This window comes from Thermobia domestica, chromosome 9, assembly GCF_964235325.1.
Source record: "Thermobia domestica chromosome 9, izTheDome1.hap1.1, whole genome shotgun sequence".
NCBI lineage: Eukaryota > Metazoa > Arthropoda > Insecta > Zygentoma > Lepismatidae > Thermobia > Thermobia domestica.
In genome coordinates this window covers 158,433,913-158,456,766 of record NC_137462.1, presented here as the reverse complement: position 1 = coordinate 158,456,766, position 22,854 = coordinate 158,433,913, and the positions used below count along the sequence as shown (strand labels likewise).

The following is a 22,854-nucleotide window of genomic DNA, read 5'->3' as shown; positions in this document are numbered from 1 at the left end:
AAGAAAAGTTATCTTGTTGCATAATTTATGCACTATATACTAGAAACTGTTGCAACTTAATATTCTCCGTTACAGGTAACTCTCATAAATAAATACATCTTCTTTTTCATTCACTGTCTCCCATGAAGGTACATCGTTGTTCAAAAGTTACCTGAATCTGATCTCAGTTTATACACGGCGTGTTCAATGCACAAAAGAATCAAATTCACTTTTGTTAACTTTCGAAATTCCTTTCAGAGGTTAAAACACTCGTGTTCAGATATTGTAAATAACTCTCTTATATATATATTGTAAGGATCCCCACATCACAACAAAAGCACATGTATAACGACACGTGCCATTATTTACAAAAGCAGACGATGCACTAAGGAGGAAGACATGAAGGAAGTCCAAAGGAGACGGACCACACGAAAGGATCCGAAGGAGGACGAGCCACCCGAAGAGGACAAATAAAAGAGAATATTTATTCTTTATAAATCAGACATTGTACTTAGGAATTTTTTGGATATATTGGTGAAGGGGAAAAGAGACTCTTCCAGACCGTTATTTAGACTCTACCTATAAAATCATTTCAATATACATTATAGTGTACCTTTACAATGTACTTAAACGTGCCATTTAAACTTTATGTCTATTTCTTTCACAACGCCGGCGATTGAACTTGATTCGCTCGTTATCTGAATGCCTACATTCTTCTACAAATTGCCTGTTAACTATGATAGATGTATCATGAGTTTCTGCAAATGATTTTACTTTGAAATCAGTTTAGACACTTCGTTGACAGGAACTAGTAATAAAAAATGGATAATTCCTTTCACCAGTTACAATTAGGCATGAAGTACTAATTAGAAATTAATAAATTGTAGGCGTTTACAGGTAGGGTAGCTAATCAGATTAGTCACAAGACATGGACCTTTGTATGGCAAAAATTGTAACATTCAAGTTAGAAATTGTCGGAGAAAATAAACATTAAATATAAATATACAAGCTATCACTACTAAATCCTAGAAGCATCCTGTGAACTTATATTGGTTGAAGACTATTTTTGTCACTCAAAAAACTAAGGGGTAGGTTAGGGCCCCCGGTTCCGGGCTAGAGCCCCTACTGTGGTTCAGCCGTTAGTTACGATCGATACCATCGTCCAAGAATCTCGAATTCCAGTATTGGTATGGTGTTCCTACCTGAAATCATGGAATCATGTTTTTTATTGATATATTTTATACCGATTAAAATGTAAAATATATGAAACTCCGGGAGGAGGGGAGAATTCCTTCCTCTAACCTGCAGCCTCACATAGCGCCCCTGGTTGGTATGTAGGTACCTAGGTATATTTAGTTCCATTATTTATACTGATAATAGTCCAAACAACTTGCCGTTCTGACACCTGAGTTTGCGTTGTCATTTTTATACATACTAGCTGAACCTGCGCTCTCTACAAGCGCATCATTCGCATATGAGCATAAATATCCTTCTCATTTCTCACATCTGTACATGTCCCTTTACAGACACAAGTGAAAGAAGTCTTGAAAAAAATCGGCAAGGCGTATCACAAAGGGGAGATTTTATCGATTATTTTTTTTTCTCAATATCTCGCACCGTTTGCAAGATTTGAGCCTACTTCCGGTTGGAGTTTCTAACTCATGCATGACCAGTGTTTTCTTTCTTCTTGCATGCAGTATGCAATAAGCAAATACATTACATACACAATTAATTATAATGGCAGTTATATATGGTGTTCATTGGGCAAAACACTCCAAAAATAAATAAAAAATATCTTACTGCTTAGACTGGAGAAATTGTTATCGTTCCTTTTTCATTATTATTTGGCCATGAGACAAACGCCTCAGACATATGCAACCCATATATACATCAATGCGGTGTTGGAATGTATAACGCGTAGGATATGATGCTTTAGTTTTTTTTAATTTCAGTGCTTCCAGTGTACCCTAAAAAATGTAATAAAGAAATAATTGCCATGTTTTTTTAAATATTCAATTAGAACTGGACAATCTACGCAAAATTTCCAATCGATCAGCGAAAATGTCATCCTTCTAGAGCCTGTAGTTTCCGAGATCTCGTTGTCGAAAGGATTGACCACAAACATATAAACGTACACAACATATAGTTTAAAAGAACTCGGAAGATGGAAGCACAATCCACGTGCATTGATTTTAGAGAAGGCTTGTTAAAATACAAAGGCTTTGAACAATAATTTTATATCATAAACTTTATGAAAAAGATCTAGTTGACTAATTTGTTTAAAGTACTCGTACTTAAAATGTTTGTCTCTGTTAAACGTGAAATCAAACATAACCGGGAAAGATTTGAAAGCCAAAGTTATAGGTTGGAGCTCGGGCGTTTTTAATTGCTATTGTAGCATTTTAATAGATAGATAGCAATGAAGTACAGGAATGAATATAAGATAATTCATTATAGATTGAAATATATACGATAACAATCAATAATTCTACGAGCACATTCATTAAAGAATACTAAGTATTTAATAATGTAAAAATTTCAATCAATATCCTTTTCCGCTACAAGACATCAATGAACTAGACTATCTTTTTCTCCTTCTTTCTTCTTGCTGATGCAACCACTCTTCACTTAACAAGAAAACAGACGTGTAAAGAATTTACTACTTCCTGCTATTTTTACAATTATTACGATATGCTTCTCTTGTAAGAAAAACATTCGTCCTTGAAATCAGTCTTCTCATTCTATTTCCTCTTTAAAAACACAACACATTAATTTACGTAATATTACATCGAGCAATAAAACGTAAAAAATATATTTCCAGTTTCATATTACTGATGATCATAAATTATAATTTTGTACCTACGTAAGCAACTAACGAGTTATATATATATATAAAATTAGTGTTTGTGTGCATTGTGCTGTCAAGAACAAAAGAGCATTAACACCTCTAGAACGAAATAATCGAATATAATATATCACTGAGAGAATAGGTTTGTTTCTATACCTTTATTTTATTTTATTTATTTTCAAATTGCACTCTATTCTATCAAATCATTTCGAAAATATTGCTGGAAGAAAAGTTATGAAATGTTAAGTGTTAGCAATACCCTGAAGAAGGCCATTGTTAAAATGCACTTGGACGTTTTAAAAATTCATTTCTTTTTCACATTTATATAAAACAAAACAATGAACATCTTTCACATCAATATTAATTGGGGACAGGGGCGGATCCAGGGGTGCGATCGGGGCGATCGCTCCCCCCAGAAGAGGATACTTTATTATTTTATATATAAATAAAACCCATCCAAGAATTTGGAGCTCTTAAAAGTAGCTATAAGTAGCAGTATTACAACCGACCGCTCCCCCAGAAGTCCGTCCTGGATTCACCCCTGATTACGGATATATATCAGATGGAAAATGTTCAAATGAAGTACTGCCTAATAATAAATATGAACTGTTTCTTGATAGGTATAAATCTGCTTCTTTTTTTATACAGACTGAATAAATATTTCTTCATTGATGATAGAAGACATTGTTGCTCAGAGATAGAACGCTCATCTCTGATGTGAAGATTCACTAGTTCGATCCCAGGTTAAGTGGGATCGTCGTATAAATATCGTGTCTATGGGTTTTCTTAGGGTTCTCCCGTTTCCTCTCACATTTGCATTCCACCAATTATTTCATAATCGTTCACTTTCAGTAATCATCCACCTTTTTTAGCATAATGTCAAGAATTTGATAAGATGCTTAGGGAACTAACATGACCCCTTGTGATGTTTTCTTGCATAACTTACTCTTTCTGGCCAATAATGAATTGCCAGTTCGAAAACCAATAAAGATAGGCAGTCTCGAACTAAACATAGGGATCGTAAGTAGTAAATGTTGTAGAGGGAATTTTTAAATTCTAGAACCCACTGCGGAAAAACAAAAGTGATACTTGAATAAGATAATCATAAAAAGTTAGAAAAACGAAAATTTCCTTCTTTTCAAAAAAAAAAAGGTTTTTATGGAAAAAAACTTCACCCCCAAAAAACTTTTTTCATCTCTAAGCAAAGCTGCCTTTTTTTAAAATATCGGTACATCTTGTGAACACAAATGAACAAAATTGGCTCATTAATTCGTAACAATACATTATATTGGAGACAGTATTCCAGAAGGATGTTCGTTAACTTCTATTAGTAGTTAACAAACTGAGTTTAGCAGACTGTAGACACAAAAGGTGTTCACATGGCACCACTTCATAGTTGGAAGTATCTGTTACCCTCGAGGAAAAAAATCTATGTGCACAGAACAAGTCGAACAGTGATTCCCATGTTTTGAAATTTCAATTCGAATGTTCATATCATTTACGGATGATTTACTGCTTTTCTGCTTTAGATTAAATTCTATAGAAACAGTTTTTCGGTGATTATTCCTCCGTCGTAATGCATGTGATTGGGAATCTGACTACTATGTATCCTTTGTTACCATATAGAATATAATCAGGATTGACTAAGCGGTTTAACGTCTATGAAAGCAAGTAGTTTTTGGTGATTATTCCTCCGAAGTGCGTGTAATTGAAATCTAAGCACCATGTATCCTTTATCATCGCACAGAATTTAATCAGGATTGGTTGAACAGTTTGAACTCTAAGACAGAGTGCGTGTTTTTCGGTGACTCCGTTGTTCAAGTGACACCGAATCCATATTATTCCCAACTATGGTCACTATTACTATAAAATATTAGGCCAGGATTCATTGAACGGTGCAAATGTGATTGTTGTGATGCCTGCAGAACTAATTTACATGGGTTGAGCAAGAACAGAACAACGCTCGTTTGGTTCTTTTTTTTTTTTTTTTTTTTTAATGTCGAAATTGTATAAGGATTAACTGAAAAGAAGACGACGACGACAATGATGGTGAAGACGAAATTAAATTTACTAAAACATAGAACAAGAATGCTAAAATCTTTTGTTCATTTTAGCAAAGATGCTAAAGATTTCATAAAACTGTTTATATCTATTTTTTTTTTCCAAATGGAATGACCAACCTAAGTTGATGGACAAGTTGTACAAAAATGGACAACTGAATACGTAGGGGGAAAACGACTTGAAATTTACCCTCTTGAAATCAAGTAGGTCGCAGTTAAGTTAAAGAATCCCAAAGAAATGTTTTTTTTTTTTTTTTTTTTTTTTTCGAAATTGAGATTTTTAGCTCACAAGCAATTTATCAATAATAATCTTCCGCCAGCGTTCATCAATAATAATCTTCCTATCTCATCGGTACTATTTACAAAAACAGACATAAATTCTACATAAGGAGTAAATTAAAATATTTTATTATCTCTCTCCCCTCCTAAAATTCTTAAAGGTGTGGAACTAGTAAGTCCTTAAAAGTATATAAACTTATATTTCACTCAAGTTTTTTTTTTTTTTTTGTTTGTCATAAATCACAAAATATTTTACTGTATTTCTGAATATAATTCAGAGCAGTGTTTCTCAAACGTTTCTCAACGAGGAACCATTTTCAGTAATCAAAATGTTCTACAGGCCACTCTATTCTTGTACCTTCGAAAGTAAATATATTATTGTTATTATTTTGAGTACATGACGGTATATTTGAAGTTTTAAATTTGTATTATTTAAAATGTTCTTTTATATTGGTATTTAAGAAAATGCATCTTAGCTTTATATTAATAATAATAATTGAAGATTATCAACAATGTTTCATAACAACGCATCTATATAAGCTAATTAGTACTTGTATAAGTATTGCCTTATTAAATATAGTATAATCTACACTGAAAAAGATCATATGTGGCGTACCTAAAAACGCATGTTACATGGGTAAATCCTATAATTTTTGGACTTAACGTACAACAAACGTATAACTGAAAACGCATGTTTTACAATACTTCCCGTATAAGTGTTCCATCTGTACGTACTTTCCGTATGAAACAATATAGGCGGTCAGGATCTCACATACAAATGGACGTATATAACTTATAGCTGACGAATGTAACATATGTGTATGTTTGGGTAATATACGAAAGAATGTTAGATGTCAGACATCCTGCAATGGCATGATGTAACGTCTAAGGGCAGTGCGTATGTAGTGTGTGGATAACGTATGCTTCGTACTGATTTCTGTAGTATGCAAGAGGACTACGTATATGTGTGCAATATGCCGCTGTCCGGAAAACTGATTTTTCTTAGTGTATGTTTGAAATTCTCAATTATATTGAGAGATTGACAATTCACTTGAATTTTATTGTTTGTGCCTAATTGGGATAAATTTTCAATCTACATTTACCAGAAGGGCATCCTCTGGTCCACAGACCATCATTTGAGAAACGCTAGTACAGAAAATCATAGAGTCTATCACTTGTAGATGATAAAATACTTGATTGTATTTTCTTTAAATATAAAAATAAAACCAATATTATAAATTCTTTTGTAACGTATGACTAGTATAGCGTGAAATCAATATTAAAACCATTCTGTCTAACATCATAACAGTGCTTTTTTTCACTTCCTTTTTATCAATTTCTTTCTTTCCTTTGAGGACATAGGTTTTTAGGTTGTTTATTTCATGGTGGAATGTTTTCACGTGCTGCTAAAGCATGTTTTCCCTTTCATCCACGCTACATGTGGTTTCTCATGCTCACCCGTACGCATCCACAAAAACCCTTTTTAGTAAACATGACAGGAATGTTATCTGTGTGTATTAAAAAAAAAAGACAGATCCATTAAAAACGAAAAAAAATCGACCATTCCAGTCTTTGTTTTGATGGCTAGATAATACGAAACAGAACACAAAAGTGAAGGCAATAAATCGGTGAGAATAGTACTATTTCGAAGATAAATTGTCAATTGCTGTCCATGAATAAAATAACATTGCATATTTTAATATTTTTTTTTGTATAGGGGATTATTTAACATTAGTTTTATTAAAAGAATGTACATTTTTCATACTTTTTTTTTTTTTTTTTTACTACAATCTCCAATTCATTTATTAATGGAACATCATACTCGTAAACAATAATGAACATAGTCTTCTTTTTTCATTTTGAACTTTATAACATAGGGAAATTAATGTACGAGGAAGGTTCAGAAACTAAGGTTACAAGGCCGATATTTCTGGAGTTTCGTCTTTAATAGAGGAATCAGGAGTGTGTGGTAATTTTAAAACATGAAGTTGGAAACTCTGCAGAGTTTCAGCCATCCACCACCTACGGTGCTAGTTGTAGGTAAACACAAATGTTGACTCGTTTGGAAAACTGATCTCGCAAGTAAGTTCATCCAGTTATTCGATTTGTGTGGACGAGACATATCACCGCGGCTGAAATTCACCGGTAACTGGTACAACGGAGGAAACGGCCAAGACTTCTAACCGAGGGCGTCATCTTTCTTCACGACAACGCGCGCCCGCATACAGCTCAGAAGATCACTACGCTGTTGAAGCAGTTTTGCTGGAACATGATCGAAAATCCTCCCTACAGCCTGGACCCTCCAAGCGACTTTCACCTGTTCCCGCACTTGAAAGAGCATCTAGGAGGCCGTCACTTCGCTTCAGACGAGAAGGTGAAACGCTTCTTGACAACGTGGCTGAACACGCAACGACATGATTTTTCCCAGAAAAGGATTCTTCAAACTCATTCTACTACACGGCAAGTGCCTCAACCGATATCGGGGCTATGTTGATAAATAGTCTTAATGTATGTACTACCTGTTGGGTGTATTGGTTTGTATTGGTTGTTTGAAATAATATATACACCTTTAGCTGCAGACTTTGTAACCTTACTTTCTGATCAGCCCTCGTAATAAGTATATATATATATATATATGTGTGTGTGTGTGTGTGTGTGTGTGTGCTTTACTTATGAAACACCGAGGTTATGAAGAGCGGAACTTGCTACAGTAAAATCTCCCTTAACGGATACCTCTCTATAGGGGACTTCTCAATAATACGGACAATTATTATTTTATTTTATTTTATTCTTTTTTTGTCCCGGCAAAATAAATATGTTATTTTGGAAGAGAGCCCTCCCGTTTAAGGGCACTCTCGGATACGGGCATGGGCAGTCTTCTTTTACTGCTCCCTCCTCCAACATTTTAACAGCCTCTTCATAACGAACAGAAAGTACTGTATTCTCACCTAATGGTTATTTTAGTATTACGCATATAGTATTGACTTTATTTATTTTTTCTTCTAGGACGCTTAATTAATCTTGGAGCATCTCTTCGCACACGTCGAGACTCAGGCCTGGTGGCCTATACATCAGTCCGTTTTGCAGTGGAAGGTGCGAGTGCAGCACTTCGTCAAGAAGTGTCACCGCTAGGAATTCACGTCCTCACATTGCAGCCAGAAGACATCCTGCCAGAGAAACTGTTTGCCGCGCCGCGCTTTGGGTAAGAATCAAATTCTTAAAATCACAAATAGAAACAGATAAGGAACATAAATAAATCAATCACTCCTCCCCCTCTCAGTTTTTTTCAAAGTAAAACAAGAAATGTGACATCTTGTCATCATCTGTTTTCAAAAGAGTGAAAGTGTTTGAAAAATACAAAGTTCTGTTGACTAATAGTTTTGTTTAAATGTCACATTATATACTCAGATTTATTTTCGTTTTTATTAGAACTCCTATATAGCACTCTTCACTCTTGTGCTTATATCACTGGCGGCTTTTGAGGGAAATGCATTTTTTTTTTCTTTTTGCTGCTAAAAGCTAAGGAAAGAAGGTTTACTTAATGTACTCATTATTGTATACAACTTTCTTCACCCATCTTGGAGCGAAAAAAATTTAAATTTTTACCGATGCGACGCCTCTCAAGAGCCGCCACTGGCTGATATTGAAGTCATCGATTCCTTGTAATTACTTCTATCATTGAGCTTGATGCAAATTAGCTGAAGCGTAAGGTGCTGGGTATAATAACTGCATGGTATTTTCATCTGCCTTGCACGTTATCAATAATAATATTTGTTGTGTTCTTCTTGAAATAATATAGTGTAAAAAGAGAAGTAAGCATATGTGGATCTCAGGAGCGAAAAGGATTTGGTATAGCTATCTCGTAAGAACTCCGTCTCAAATAATTAGCGATCCTGTGTTTAATGCGGAAAACCAGAATTCAATTGCCCGGTAGGAGTGTATTTGGTTTACGTTCACATCTTATTTTATTATTTCGAAGCTGGGAAAGGACATTCAATTTCGAAAAATCTTGTAGATGACTTTTTATGTATTCCTACCCTTAGGTTTTTGTTTATATATTCCTACTTTGATTCATGCTCCAGTTCTATGATCTAACTCCAAATCAGGATCAGTTATTCAAAATATGTATGTGTCTAAATCAGTGTGTGAATTAGGATCTGATATTGGTTCAGTATAGGATTTATAGTATCTTATTGTATATTTACAAAGTAAGACTTGTAAGTCCACACGCAAGTTTTACACATAGTCATCTAAATTCACCTTCGACGGCTAACTGAAGGGTATTAAAGTACGGTTGAAGATAAGTGTCAACTATAGGCATACTAAACTAATTAATCTGGGCGATTGTGAAAACACAGGAAAAGCTGAGTATGTTGTAGCAGCTGTAAGTATAAAATTAGAGGAAGTCAAAAGAGTTTACATTTTTCATTTCGGAATACAGAAAACAGATTAAAACTATATTATAGGACAAACAGCAGTGGAATTTGGCAATATATTTTATTCAAACTTTTAACACTAAACATGGTTTGGTGGGTAGGGTGGAAACAAACATACTCGGCAGGGATACTTTTGTTGATCTCTTTGGGGGGAACCAAAATGTGATTCAGGGGAAAATCTCTCTCATCCCCGGTAATTCGCACTTGGTGTGTCTTGATTTCTATTAAGATCATAGTACAAAGTTATTGAAAGTTAGAAGAGAGATTAATTTTGTTGCAATTTCTCCTACTCGCTTATTAGCGGTCAGATTTTGCATCATATTTTCAAAAACAAAAACCCGCATATATGTAAATGATCCGATCGGGATCAAATTTCCCTTGTTAGTAGACCTTGACCAGTTATATAAGCATATGAAATGTTATGTTGTACAGGGTTACGGTTCCCGAATTTTGAGTGGTCGAATTTTGGCTCATATTTTCGAAAACAAAACCCTTATACCGAACTTATTCGATCGGGATCAAACTTGGCATAGTGGTAGAACTTCAGCATGTGAAATATAAAAGCACGTGAATATTCTGTTGTGCAAGCTTATGCTTCTCCAGTTATAGCGGTCAAATTTTGAGTCATATTGTCAAAAAACAAAAACCCACATCCAATTGAGATCAAATTTTCCAAAATGGTGCACCTTGACCAGCTATATAAGCACATAAAATACAGTATGATGTTGAGCAGGCTTATAATTCCTGAGTTATAGGCAGTCGAATTTTGCGCCATATTTTCGAAAACAAAAACACCAAACCCATCCGATTGAAATTAAATTTTCCGTAATGCAATCGGAAACAAAAACTCATACACCGAACTCATCTATTCAGGATCAAACTTTTAGACTTTGATCTATTTATTAGCGTGTAGAATATTACGTTGTGTAGGCAGGTTACCAAAGTTATGCAGAATCGATCTTCTAAAACATTGAACATAGCAAAAGCAAAATAAATACCATATAAATAGCAATTAAACATCTTGGACAGAACACTAACTATCTAATGAAAGGGTTTTTTTTTTTTTTTTTTTTGCTATCTACTAACTATATATCCTATTACATTATGCAACCAAAAATGCTCTGGAGTTAACATGTACAGTCAGCGACAAAAGTTCTTTCCGTTTGGTAAAATTTATTTTGGGAATAATGGTGGTATGGCTGGAACATTCAGAAAATTACATTCTTTTTAATTAACTGAAAACTGTACTCAAATTGTCCTTCCATTCTGAAGTTATTTACGAAACTCATTTCATCGAAAGAAAAGAACTTTTGTCACTAACTGTACAAGCCTTATCATAGTACCTTCTCTTCTCCCGCAAAGAGTGCGAATATGTTTTCGCGCATGTGGATCCAGGTTCTAGGTTCCATTTTCGTTTGCAAGCACACAAGTTTTTGTGTTAATCTAGTATTATGAGGAACCAGGAAGAGAGGAACTACGAACTTCGTTCTAGAATGTCACAAATACTGTAATTGCGTTGAAAGCAGATGAGTAGTGTGTATTCCACGAATTACGTACTTGAAATGAAATGAAAATGAAATCTTTGAGTTTTACGTCCCACGATTATGCCGGTTAGGCTAAAGGAGACGGTGATTATGAGAAATGAATGAAATGGTGGAATGAAGAAAGTGGGAGGAAATGGAAGAACCCCGAGAAAATCCACGCACACGGTGTTTGTCCACCACAAAGTTCACTTGGCGGGAGTAGGGTTTGAACCCGGGAGCCCACGCACCAGAGGTGAACGCTCTACCACTGAGCCACCGCGGCCCAAATTACGTACTTGAATACAGGGTTGAGAGTTTTATTATATATATCGATCGATGTCTTGTGTTTTTCGATATATCTCGATATTTTGATATTTTGGTATTCGATATTTTAAAAAAAAAAATACCTTAAGTTTTACGTCCCACGAGTATTTTCTGTACGCTAAAGGAAACGAATGATTAATAAATGAGAATGTAGGAGGAAACGAAAACACTTACAGACATGATGTTGCCTACCACAAAACTCATATTATCTGGGGTCTAACGAGAGGACTATCACATCACAAGTGATCGATCTACTATTTTTTTTTTAATTGGCCCCAACCGAAACAATTATCTTAATGATCTTTTAAAGCCCCTTCGAAATTTTAATATTCATATGTACTTTCGATGTTTCGATATTCGATATTTTGATATTCAATAATTCAATACTGAGCTGTCAGTAATTTGAGATATGTATTCAATATCTTTCGATGTTTTGATATTCGATATTTTTGCTATTTCGATATATCGATTAACTTTCGATATTTTATCGATATCCATCTTTGTTAATCAAATCTGGATATCTCATACTCTTAGTTGAACACACCACATTTGATCTGCCATAACTGTTTGTAATTTATACTTCTAGTATTTTAGTTCCTTCTCTGGCATGAAATAGCAGTTCCTTTTTACCTCTGTACTATTCAACAGTTATACGTATAAATATTCACATTTATTCTTAATGTTTACATTTAAAAATCGTTTCAAAAATGGCCTCCAGACGTCTGGCGTTAAAAGAAGTTTCTTGACCCTGATACTAACTGCAAAAAGAACGGCAATTTGTATTTCTAACGTTGATGCCCTAAGCATATGGCTGTTCGTCTCTTCTTCTTCTTAATTGCTGAAATCTGTAAGCTAAAATAGAATTAACATATTTTAGAGTCATTTTCGGTATTTACAACAGCACTATAATCAAACAGATGGTTTATAAAGATACATTTTAAGATTTTTGGATATGTAATTTTCAAGTTAATAGCCTCTTTGAAGTATTGCTAATTCCTAGTTTCAAAACATCCAAGTAACGCATTTGTGTGCGAAAGAATGCTGCTGCTAAAGGTATTAACCTGAAAAGTAAATATTTTAAGAACTAATTTTCACTGTACGAGATTAATACAAAACAGCAATGCACTTTTTAAAGAACAGATGGGCAATTTTAATGTCAATGAAACGGAACTGTTTCTTTTTTCTCTCTCTCTCTCTCTCCGCTACTAAGATTATTGACAGGAATATATGAAAAAGTATATCCTAATAGTAAACGGGAAAGGTCTACATCTAAACGTCATGTTACTCCTAACAATCAACAGTCACCCTTATTAGATGTCGCTACCTGCGCTATCTGCTGCCTGTATAAAGAAGTCATTGAATCATTGCATAAATATGGTATGGAGTTTGGGGTGGTTGGTGAGAAAACTTAAAAAAAAAAAAAAAGGAAGTTAAATACAGAGTTACAAAATATTTTTTTTAAAGTTAAATTAGAGCTTTTATTTAAGTTGGATTTTAACCTATAGTAAAAAGTTAAATTACAGTTTTTATTTATGTTCGATTTTAACCTATAGTAAAAAAGTTACATTAGAGCTTTTATTTAAGCATGATTTTAACCTAGACTATAGTAAAAAAAATGTTAAATAGAGCTTTTATTTAAGTTCGATTTTAACTTATAGTAAAAAGTTAGAGCTTTTATTTAAGTTCGATTTTAACCTATAGTTTAGAAAAGTTAAATTAGAGCTTTTATTTAAGTTCGATTTTAACCTATAGTGTACAACGGTCCAAAGGTTCGGGCGAAACAAGTAGTATAGGCCTATAATTTACTAGTAGTTACTATTTTTTAAGCATAGTTTTATGATAACTGATAATTAATAATACTAATAGTACAAGTAAGACAAAATCTTCTGTTGTGGCCCAGCTACCGTCACACCCCTTTCGAAAGTCAATAGAATTTTTAAGTTGTGAAATTTCTCTGATTTTAACAACTGGAAAATATAAAGTTATCTTCTTTAGGCTAGGTAAAGAAGACAGTGATAAGGCAATAATGTTGAAATGATTGGCAAAATGACTAAATGATAATTAATTAATAATACTATAATTTGAAAAGAATATATACAAATAATGTTAATACACCATGAAACTTACTTTGTACTGTTAAGGTTCCAACTAACGAACCACCGCTCAAAAAATGAGAGAGGGAGATCTTCCACTGAATTGCATAGACCTTAACCCTTTTAGGATTTTTGGTAACTTTCGTTACCATGACATAGTATCGTCTTTGATCACTTATTTAGGTTCTATAACAGGTATTTAAGCCGGGTTTTTTCATTGGTCAAGTCAAGGATGGATCAAAAAACACTCCAGATGCGGAACTGGATGGTCAACTTGGTGGCGCCAAGTAGGGGCGGAGGGGCGTGACTTTTCTTAAGGCAAATTGATTGAAACTTTTCATACGGATTGTGTGTACCTTTGTGTATTTCTCAATTTTTTTTTAGATCCCTACGCGAAACCGGGCCTGGGCCAGAGGGGCGCAAGTTTTTTGAGAGTATGATTTTTTCAGAAAAATTTCCGGTTTTTCCCAGTTTTTCCGGTTGAGGTGTGTGATAGAGACATGTGAGTTGTAACGTTGGAAAGGGCTTGTTATATTAAAGAAAATGACGTTTGAACTATGACTAGGCTAAATAGTAAATGACGTAGTAAACTTATATATATGGCCTAAATTCAGACTTTCAACAATTTTTCCGCCCTTTGTTTTCAAGATACAAAATTGACATTTTGCACACTATTATGCACATAACAACGTATTCTTTTATTAAAAAAAAATCAGACCCCTATGTGAACCCAGGCCCGGGCCAGAGGGGCACAAAACTTTCGATTTTTTTTCGAAAAATCTTCCGCTTTTACCCGATTTTCCCGTTTCTGGTGCATAATACCGACAAGCGAGTATTACCGTTGGAAATTATGCTCTATCCTGAAAAAAGGTATATGCAGTGTTGGGTAAGTTACTTGTAAACATGTAACGCGTTACAAGTTACTTTACTTTCTCTTAAAATGTAACGCGTTAGTAACGCGTTACTTGCCCCCAAAAAGTAACTGTTACTTTTAGGTCCGAAACTTTAAAAATGTGAAAAAATATGACTTCAATTTTCCGTACTACTATTACTATCGCTATTATTATTATTATTATTATTATTATTATTATTATTATTATTATTATTATTATTATTATTAATTATAACAACACTGTATATAAAAAGAAAGATAGGCGGTTTGTATTTGAATACTAAAAAACTAGTTGATTGCCAACCTCGGTAGTCGTGAAGTCTAGGAGTCAAGGACATTGCTCACAAGCTTCTGAATTTGGGTTGAGGGTTTAGGTAGAGTATTCGGGCTTAAGCCAAACACTGTTAAAAGTTATCGGGCACTGGTCAAATATCTTCAAAACTGCTCAGTCCGGGTTTAGAATTGTCAACGACTCGAGCAGCTCGGTTGACAGCTCATTCACTATTGACCCGAGCAAATGGGTCATCCCTACCAAGCTAGCTCGAGCCTATGGTTCATCCCAATCAAGCCAGCTAGAGCCATCTTCTCAGTTGAGCCGAGCCGAACTGAGCTTGTTATAAAAAAATCTCTTGTGGTCTCGCTATCGAGACGAGACGAGATGCGAGCAGTGTCCCCTCTCGTGAACAACACTAAAAGTATTCCATATTACTGTTTAGCTTACATTCCTCATGGCTTTCGTTTTCCAATGTAATCAGGCCATGATTTCAAGACGACTTAAAACGAACGAGCAATTTATCATACTCGACTGGACTCGAAACTAGACGCGAAAAACTGAATCGGCTCGGAACTCGACTCGAGGATATTACCCTTGACTTGACTCGAAACTCGACTTGAATTCGAGTCGAGTCGAGTTTTAGCTTGACTCGTGCTCATCCCTATGCGTTAGAAAAAATGGTTGCTTTTTATTATTCTGCTAAACTAATTATATATCTAATAATAACAATGTTGTTATGTAAAATTAAAAATAAAGAATATAGAGAAACATTACACTACTCGATAATCAACGGGACTCTAGGATAAGCAAACTCATCTGAAAGAACTCCAATATTACATACTACCAGGAAAGTATTTTCTAGTAATAAAGTAGGCCTGCTCATAAGAACACAGTTTATTCATATTAACCCATTACTGTAAATCGTTAATTATGTCACCCTAGTTGTTGATAAATATTTTCCGCCGGGGCACTTCATACACTTTACTTTTAAATTCTGTCCGCCATCATCCTCAGCTCTTAAGAAAAAAGTATTCTTTCAAATGTTCGAACGGTAAAATATTTTCGTTCTCCATCTTTATAAAAACAACGCCAATCAAAGTAAAATAGACTACCGGTATCATTGCACTCCTAGTTCACTCACTGAATGTATTGATTTGGAGCTGTCAAAATCTGCGACAAAATATTCCAGGTGCTTGCGATCAGTACGCGTGATTTCCATAAGGCTGTCCTTATCTTCCAAAAACAGCAAGTGGCACTACGAACTTACCTGTTTCTCTGTGTGTCTGTGACTGTCGGTCACTGGCATACGTAGTTCATGCTCGATTGTTTCATTCTGAGAAATTCACTTACAGGAAATAAACATTTGTTTCCGAAAAAATATACATATATTGTAGTTACTCACCCGAAATGTAACGCAAAAAAAGTAACGCAAACTAGGTACGTTACTTGAAAATTTGTAACGCGTTACCGTTACAGTTACTTTGGAAAAAATGTAACGCGTTACTAGGAAACGTTACTTAAAAAGTAACGCGTTACTTGCGTTACGTTACTTCCCAACACTGGGTATATGAACCATGATCCTACGATTAATAGTAAAGAAGCAATAGCTGTTTGAGTGAAAGTCTAAAATTTACCTTAAAAACTGAATGAATCAATGTATCTATCCTATTAGCTGGGAAATAGGTAAGATATTATTACAATGTATAGTATACTATATGTTAGAGTCTACTGTATGTATATTAGGGTATATCAACCTTTTATATGCGCGAGTTCACTGTTCCAGTATCAATGGTTCAAGAGAAAAAAAATAATCGTCAGTGTGAGAAAGTGTTCCAACATTGTGTTTAGATATTGACATTTCTTTATTTTTTTTTATCGACTCCTATCCCTTTTTTTCTGTCACACATACACATTTTTCCTACAAGTTCGTAGTGAATTAACTTGAAATAAATTTGTTTTCATACGCTACATAATTCTTATTTCTGAACCATCGGAGAGTTGGATCCACCTTTCCTGATTGATGGATTAAAACTCTGACAACTTAACTGGTCTTTGAAATCTCGCTTTTATTCGCAACCTTACGTTGTTTGTGAAAAAAGTTTAAATACTAGTAGTGTTGGATTTATTAACAAGAACAAAGATATTTTGACACACTTCTAACACTGATAAAGGTGCCATCTCAACAGTTGACTTTATTTTGCCTGAGAAAGAGAGACTACATATATTTAGTTTCCGTAGCTATTAGCGAGAATGCCCATTCTACCATTTTACAATACTTCACTCGCACACACCCACATTAACATAATGACCAACACGGCATTACACAGTGTAGAGACCTGCACGGGCCGGGCTTGGGTGGGTCGACACTGATTTCTCTTCAAGTCGGGCCGGGCTGGGGCCGATTAATTGCAATTCTTTAATAATTATTAACTTTCGTTAAACGATAATTAGAATAAAGGCAAACGTTGAAGAAGTGTGCCCGTGAAAGATGTTACAAAATGAAATTTTTAAAATTTATCGGACCCGGGCCGGGCTTGGGCCAAGAATTTTAAAAAAACTTACCGGGCCGAGGTACATTCGGGCTGCGCTGGATTCGGCTCGGGCCGAAAAATTCGGCCCGTGCAGGTCTCTAACACAGTGTATGACTGACTTTAGTACTACATGCATCTATAAAACGGTTGTAACCGCGCAATGCGCAGTCAGCACATTATCTCCATTGGTATCATTAGTTTTAATAGCTAGATTTTCGATTGTTAACCTCCTTATACCGAATACTCAAAAGACAAAATCTAGCAATGAAAGCGCAAAGTTTAATTAAATTTTCAAACTGCATTGGAGAACTTTAATTTGAAGATAAATGTAGGAGTCTAATGACCAAGTACCAAGGCTATTTGAGACAAGCCTACTGTTTTACGTAACTCAGAGCCATGTATTTGTGGCGGAAATCGAACCAGGGTCTCTCGCAGTGAAGATAAGAACAATAAAACCAGTATGAGAAAACTTTAAAGTACATCTTACGTTTCTCATAATAATAATAAAAGAAAGAGAAAGAAAAAAATAATTTATGGTCAATGGTAAAATACTGTCACTGAGCAACGGGAAGCAGTAATTGTATCAATATTATATATCACTTACGTTCCTAATTTTCTACCAAAGAGGAGAAAATTACCTATCAAAACGGAGAGAAAAAAATCCAAATAACAGTATTAGAGTACAGCGCCAGAAGCAAAAGAGCTGCTGGGTGTTTTAAATGAAGTTGGCAGCTTTCCTAATGAGTGCGCGGTGACTATCAATCACACAGGGGTTCAGCGCCCGATGACAGATGAAACGCGGTGCTCACACTTATATTTACCAGGTGGAAGGAGACGCTGTTCATCGCCTCTGCAATCATAAATCATACATTTTTTTCTTTCTTTCTTTCCTTTTTCTTTATCCTGGTATTCTAGTAGAACAGCAGCGGGCAGAAATCCCTTCTCTCTTTAACAACTTGTTCCTTCTGATCGTTCCACGTGAAATGACAGCGCAGATCTTCATTCTCTCGAATCTCCTCAACATCACTTTCTTCAAGTTTCGTGCCATAGTGTGACGTCACGTCCACTCTTACTTCCCTCTTTCTCGTATGAACAAGGCCTGAAGATTTCGATACAAAAAAATAAACTTAAAAGATGAAAAAATTAAGATAATAAAATACGAAGGTGATAAACAGATTGCTTAACTGATGGATGTTCACAATAGATTCAAAGATTAAATTATAGTACAGTAACTTAAAAAGTTAATATATTGTTACGGTTCCGAATATCTCTGTTACAAATCTTCTCACAGGTTTGACTCATCACAATAGAAGCGTGATCAACTTATTAATCTCATTTACTGATTGTGAAAGTGAAAGATAATATATAAGGTACCAAGTATTGCAGTCTACTTAGATATCTTATGGAAAAAGGTATTTTATCAGTTCATGGAATAATAAGGATTTGATCGGATTTTTAAAAAAATGCTATAACGTTCTTAGTTTGCATAAATTTATCTTCTTTTCTTGGGTGGTTCTTCCCTGTGGTTCTCAACCTTTTTTGACTGACGACACACTTGTTTGATATTTTTATTATAAATAATAATAATGTGTATTATAACAGTGAAATCTATTAGTTTTTATAGTGAATCTATGTAACACTAAACATTGCCGGTATTGCTGCCGCTGGAGATGTTGACTGGTACAGTCTGTCTCCATTTTAACTAATTATTATTAAATTCTTCAACATTTTTAAGTTCTAAAATTTCACGACACATCGGTTGAGAACCACTGGTTTAGGACGTTAGTGCTTTCGCCTTTAGTGACTGAAACGTGACTTCGATCCCTGGTTAGATTCAAATAGTATGGATTCCACATGAACTATATCAATCCACATCTCATAAAACTTAGGTGCTTAAAAAAATCACTTCAAATATTGGGAAATAAATATTTGTTTTCCTAAGGATAAAATAAATAACACCAGAAATATTTCCTGGTACGAAAGTCTCAAAGGAGCCGAACAAAAATAAATTGATATTCAGATTGTCTGGAATTGTATCAACACGGAAGCATTTAATTATCAAGCTAAATTTACTGTAAATTGATACTCATAACTCATTCTCATAATATATCTTGTTCTGGAACAGAGTAGTATAAATTTATATTTGATGAAGTTGATTGGTTGATGGAGATCAGCCGTCCCTTTTCAGCACTGAGACATGGGCCTACAATCTAAGGTATTACTCCGAACCATAGTAATCTGTTCAAATTTTATGGTTATCCCACAGGGAAGCGAACATTTGATACCATACACCAAAGGCGCGTGCGCTAGTTACTAGACCAATGGGTTTGGCTATTAGGGAGTGGTTAGAATAATGCTCCTGAATATTCCCTTCTCCCATTCAGTTTTGTCTAATACTATATTTCACTTTCTTTTCCATTGGTCTAGTAACTGATGTTCTCGTGCCAACAGGTACAAATGTTCTGTCATTTTTAAAAGATGTGTGTTTCTTTTAAGTGCTTGGACAAACAACAGTGTACAAACATTCCATTTAAAGCAGTAAGCTCTTAACATGCCAGACAAGCCGGTAACTGAACTATTATTTCGACAACATGTGGTCGAGTGTCCAGAGAACAAATAAGCGACCAACAGGTTGACCATTCATGCTGCGGATAAACTATACCTACTGACTGAAAAAGGCCAATTTCACGTTCTATGCCTTTGGGGGAAATATTCACAACAGCTAAAGTATTCAGACTAAAAAAACATTTATCTATCTTTTATAACTAGATGTAGTATTTAACTCCATTATTTGCTGTTTCTTTGGTGAGAAATCGAGACTTATTGGAGATTTCAAGATTGGAGGGCAGATCATTAGCAAGATCAGGTATGCAGATAATACAGTTATAATAGCTAAAACCGAAGGAGGACTACAGATGATTGACAAAATAGTTGGCACTGGAAAACTGTATGGAATGGAAATTAACATTGAAAAGTCGAAAGTCATGAGAATATCCTGTGAAAACACGCCCTTACGGATCAGAGTAGAACAAAGAGAACTTGAAGAGGTCGATAATTTCAAGTATCTGGGAAGAATTCTGACGAGAGACGCTTACTGCACCAAGAATTGCCATAGCTAAAGAAACATTCAACAAGAAAAGATCACTCTTAACTAGCAGGCTCAATATTGGACTTAAGAAGAAGTTGATTAAGTGCTATACATGGAGCATTGAACTGTATGGTTCAGAGACTTGGACATTACGGAAGTTAGAGAGGAAATATTTGGAGAGCTTCGAAATGTGGTGTTGGAGGAAGATGGAGAAGATAAAATGGACAGAGAGAGCAACAAACGAAGATGTTTTTAAACGGATAGAAGAAAAGAGAACACTTCTAGTCACCATCCTTCGTAGAAAGCCCAATTGGATTGGACACATCTTGCAAAGAAATTGTCTTCTTCACACCGTCATAGAACAAAAGATGGAAGGGAAGCGAAGAATAGGAAGAAGAAGAACACAGCTGATCGATGATTTGAAAGATAGAAGAAAATATTGTAAGTTAAAAGAGGAAGCTGAAGATCGACAAAAGTGGAAGAAACATTTCCAGGCCAAAATCTAAAATTGAAAAAAAAAAAAAAAAAAAAAAATCCTCATTAGTTCCAGAACCTGCCGAAAGGCAAAATACTTAATAATATAATAGTGTCATCGCTGGATCCAAAAAATCCTTGTGCAAGCAATGAATGAAATAACTGAAAAGTATTTGGTACTTTAAATGCTCGCTCGACTGAACGTGTTCCTCCATAGCATACCCTTAATCAGGAAAAAAAAGAAGAAGAAGAAGAAGAAAGGGGACGAAATTTAATTCTCAATGTATCAGATCGAACAGATGTAATATTGAATTTTAGGGAAACGAGAAAAACTGAAGGTGTCCCTAGCAGCTTCTCCCTGCGAAGCCTCGTGTGTAGAGAGAGACATCGATCATGTATAACACAGACCAGCACGCACATCAAGCCGGGGAGAGGCCCCCAAAGTAAGTTTAGGTTCTCAGAATCTGGATATTTTTGCTCAGATATATGACAATGAAACACACATAAAGCTCCTATCTCCCCCAAAGTTACACAGAAATCAGTCCACTGCGGCCTAGTGATCCACGTGAACTACTTCATTCGAGAAACAAGTAGAATATCACTTAGTGTGCTATTTTAGAGGGGGAAAACTATGAAGTTAAGAATAATATTAATCAGTTTTCCACAATATTTTCCGGTAACTTGTGAATGATGTCTCTACTGGTATAATATTGCGGCTGAAATTGAATGACAGCAAAAACTGGTTCATTTAAAATACGAAACAAAGTAAGGATATGAATTTAGAAACTCCCAATATGTGTTCTCTTCAAACAAAAAATAGTTAAAAATAAAACAGAAAATAAGAGAAAATAAGAGAAATCAATTAGCCTATATTAGTCCTTTATGCTGTGTTAATGTTAAAGTGAAAAATCGTTAATGTCATGTGCAATTTCCCGCCGCTGGTTTATTATCCGTTCAACAGTGCACTGCAGGTCGACTCTATTGATGGATGACGGCTTCACATGTCAACCTGTCCGCGGCTGTCAACTTGAAAAAGCCTCTCAAATCAAATTGTCATATATAAAACGCCATTATTTGCTAAACCATAACGATTTTTCCTTTTTCATGCACATATGATAGCTAGTCGTATGTGTGCGTATATGGTACCACAGTGGCCATCAATAACCGTAGTGTTCAGTTGAGCGGATCATGAATTTTTATTTACAGCGAAGTGAAAAACGATTTGGAGAATGGATGATGCCCCAAACAAAGCGTGTTCGCACAATTTATACAAGACTAATAGAGACAATATAAACATCAGTGCCATGGAGGGTAAGGGAGAAGTAAATTTATGCTTGATTTACTCTACTCATACAATGAAAACAGCTTTATAAAGCACATGTTATACGCATAGGCATTAACTACTAAATTTTTGCGTTAGCCATACGGGGAGAGTCCAATGTTCATTACGAAAAAAAAAAATGTCTCACTTTCAAGTACAGTGGACACATAGTTTACGAACTTCATCCGAATCGTAACGCTGCTAGAGAATAGAAATTATTTTTCCCATTGAAACTAACATAAATGCAATTAATCTATTTTAGCCACAGAAACATGGTCATGTATCTATTTCTTATATTTTAAAGTTTTCTATGATGAAAAATATAGAATAAAAAATGGCATGAAAGTTTTAACAGACAAATAAGTAATACTAAATTAAACAAAACAATATAAAGCCTAAGAAACATAAAAAGTACCAAAAAGAACCAGGTGTAGCTTGTGATTACAATACTTTGACAGATACTGTTTATGCAAATACACAAAAGCACTACTGGGCGCGTGAAATTGTGGGTGTGCGTGTGTGTTCGTACCTCGAAATATTGTTCGTAATCCGAAGAAAAATTGTTCACAAAACTTGTACGTAAACTGGTTTGATCAGGAGCTGAGGGGTTCGTAACCCGGAGTCCACTGTAGATTGAAACTGTTTAAGTTAGTCAGTCTTGGTTCCACAGATACTACTACTACTACTACTACTACTACTACTACTACTACTACTACTACTACTACTACTACT

General features: G+C 35.0%; 1 protein-coding gene across 1 annotated transcript in view; it reads left to right on the top strand.

The window, feature by feature from the left end:
* LOC145695139 (D-beta-hydroxybutyrate dehydrogenase, mitochondrial) overlaps nucleotides 1-22,854 on the top strand; it is a 173,526-nt gene that overhangs the window by 101,809 nt on the left and 48,863 nt on the right. The window contains exon 3 of the mRNA XM_081772071.1: nucleotides 8,173-8,368. Coding sequence (XP_081628197.1) covers nucleotides 8,173-8,368 — 196 coding nt within the window. The remainder of the gene's footprint in view (nucleotides 1-8,172; nucleotides 8,369-22,854) is intronic.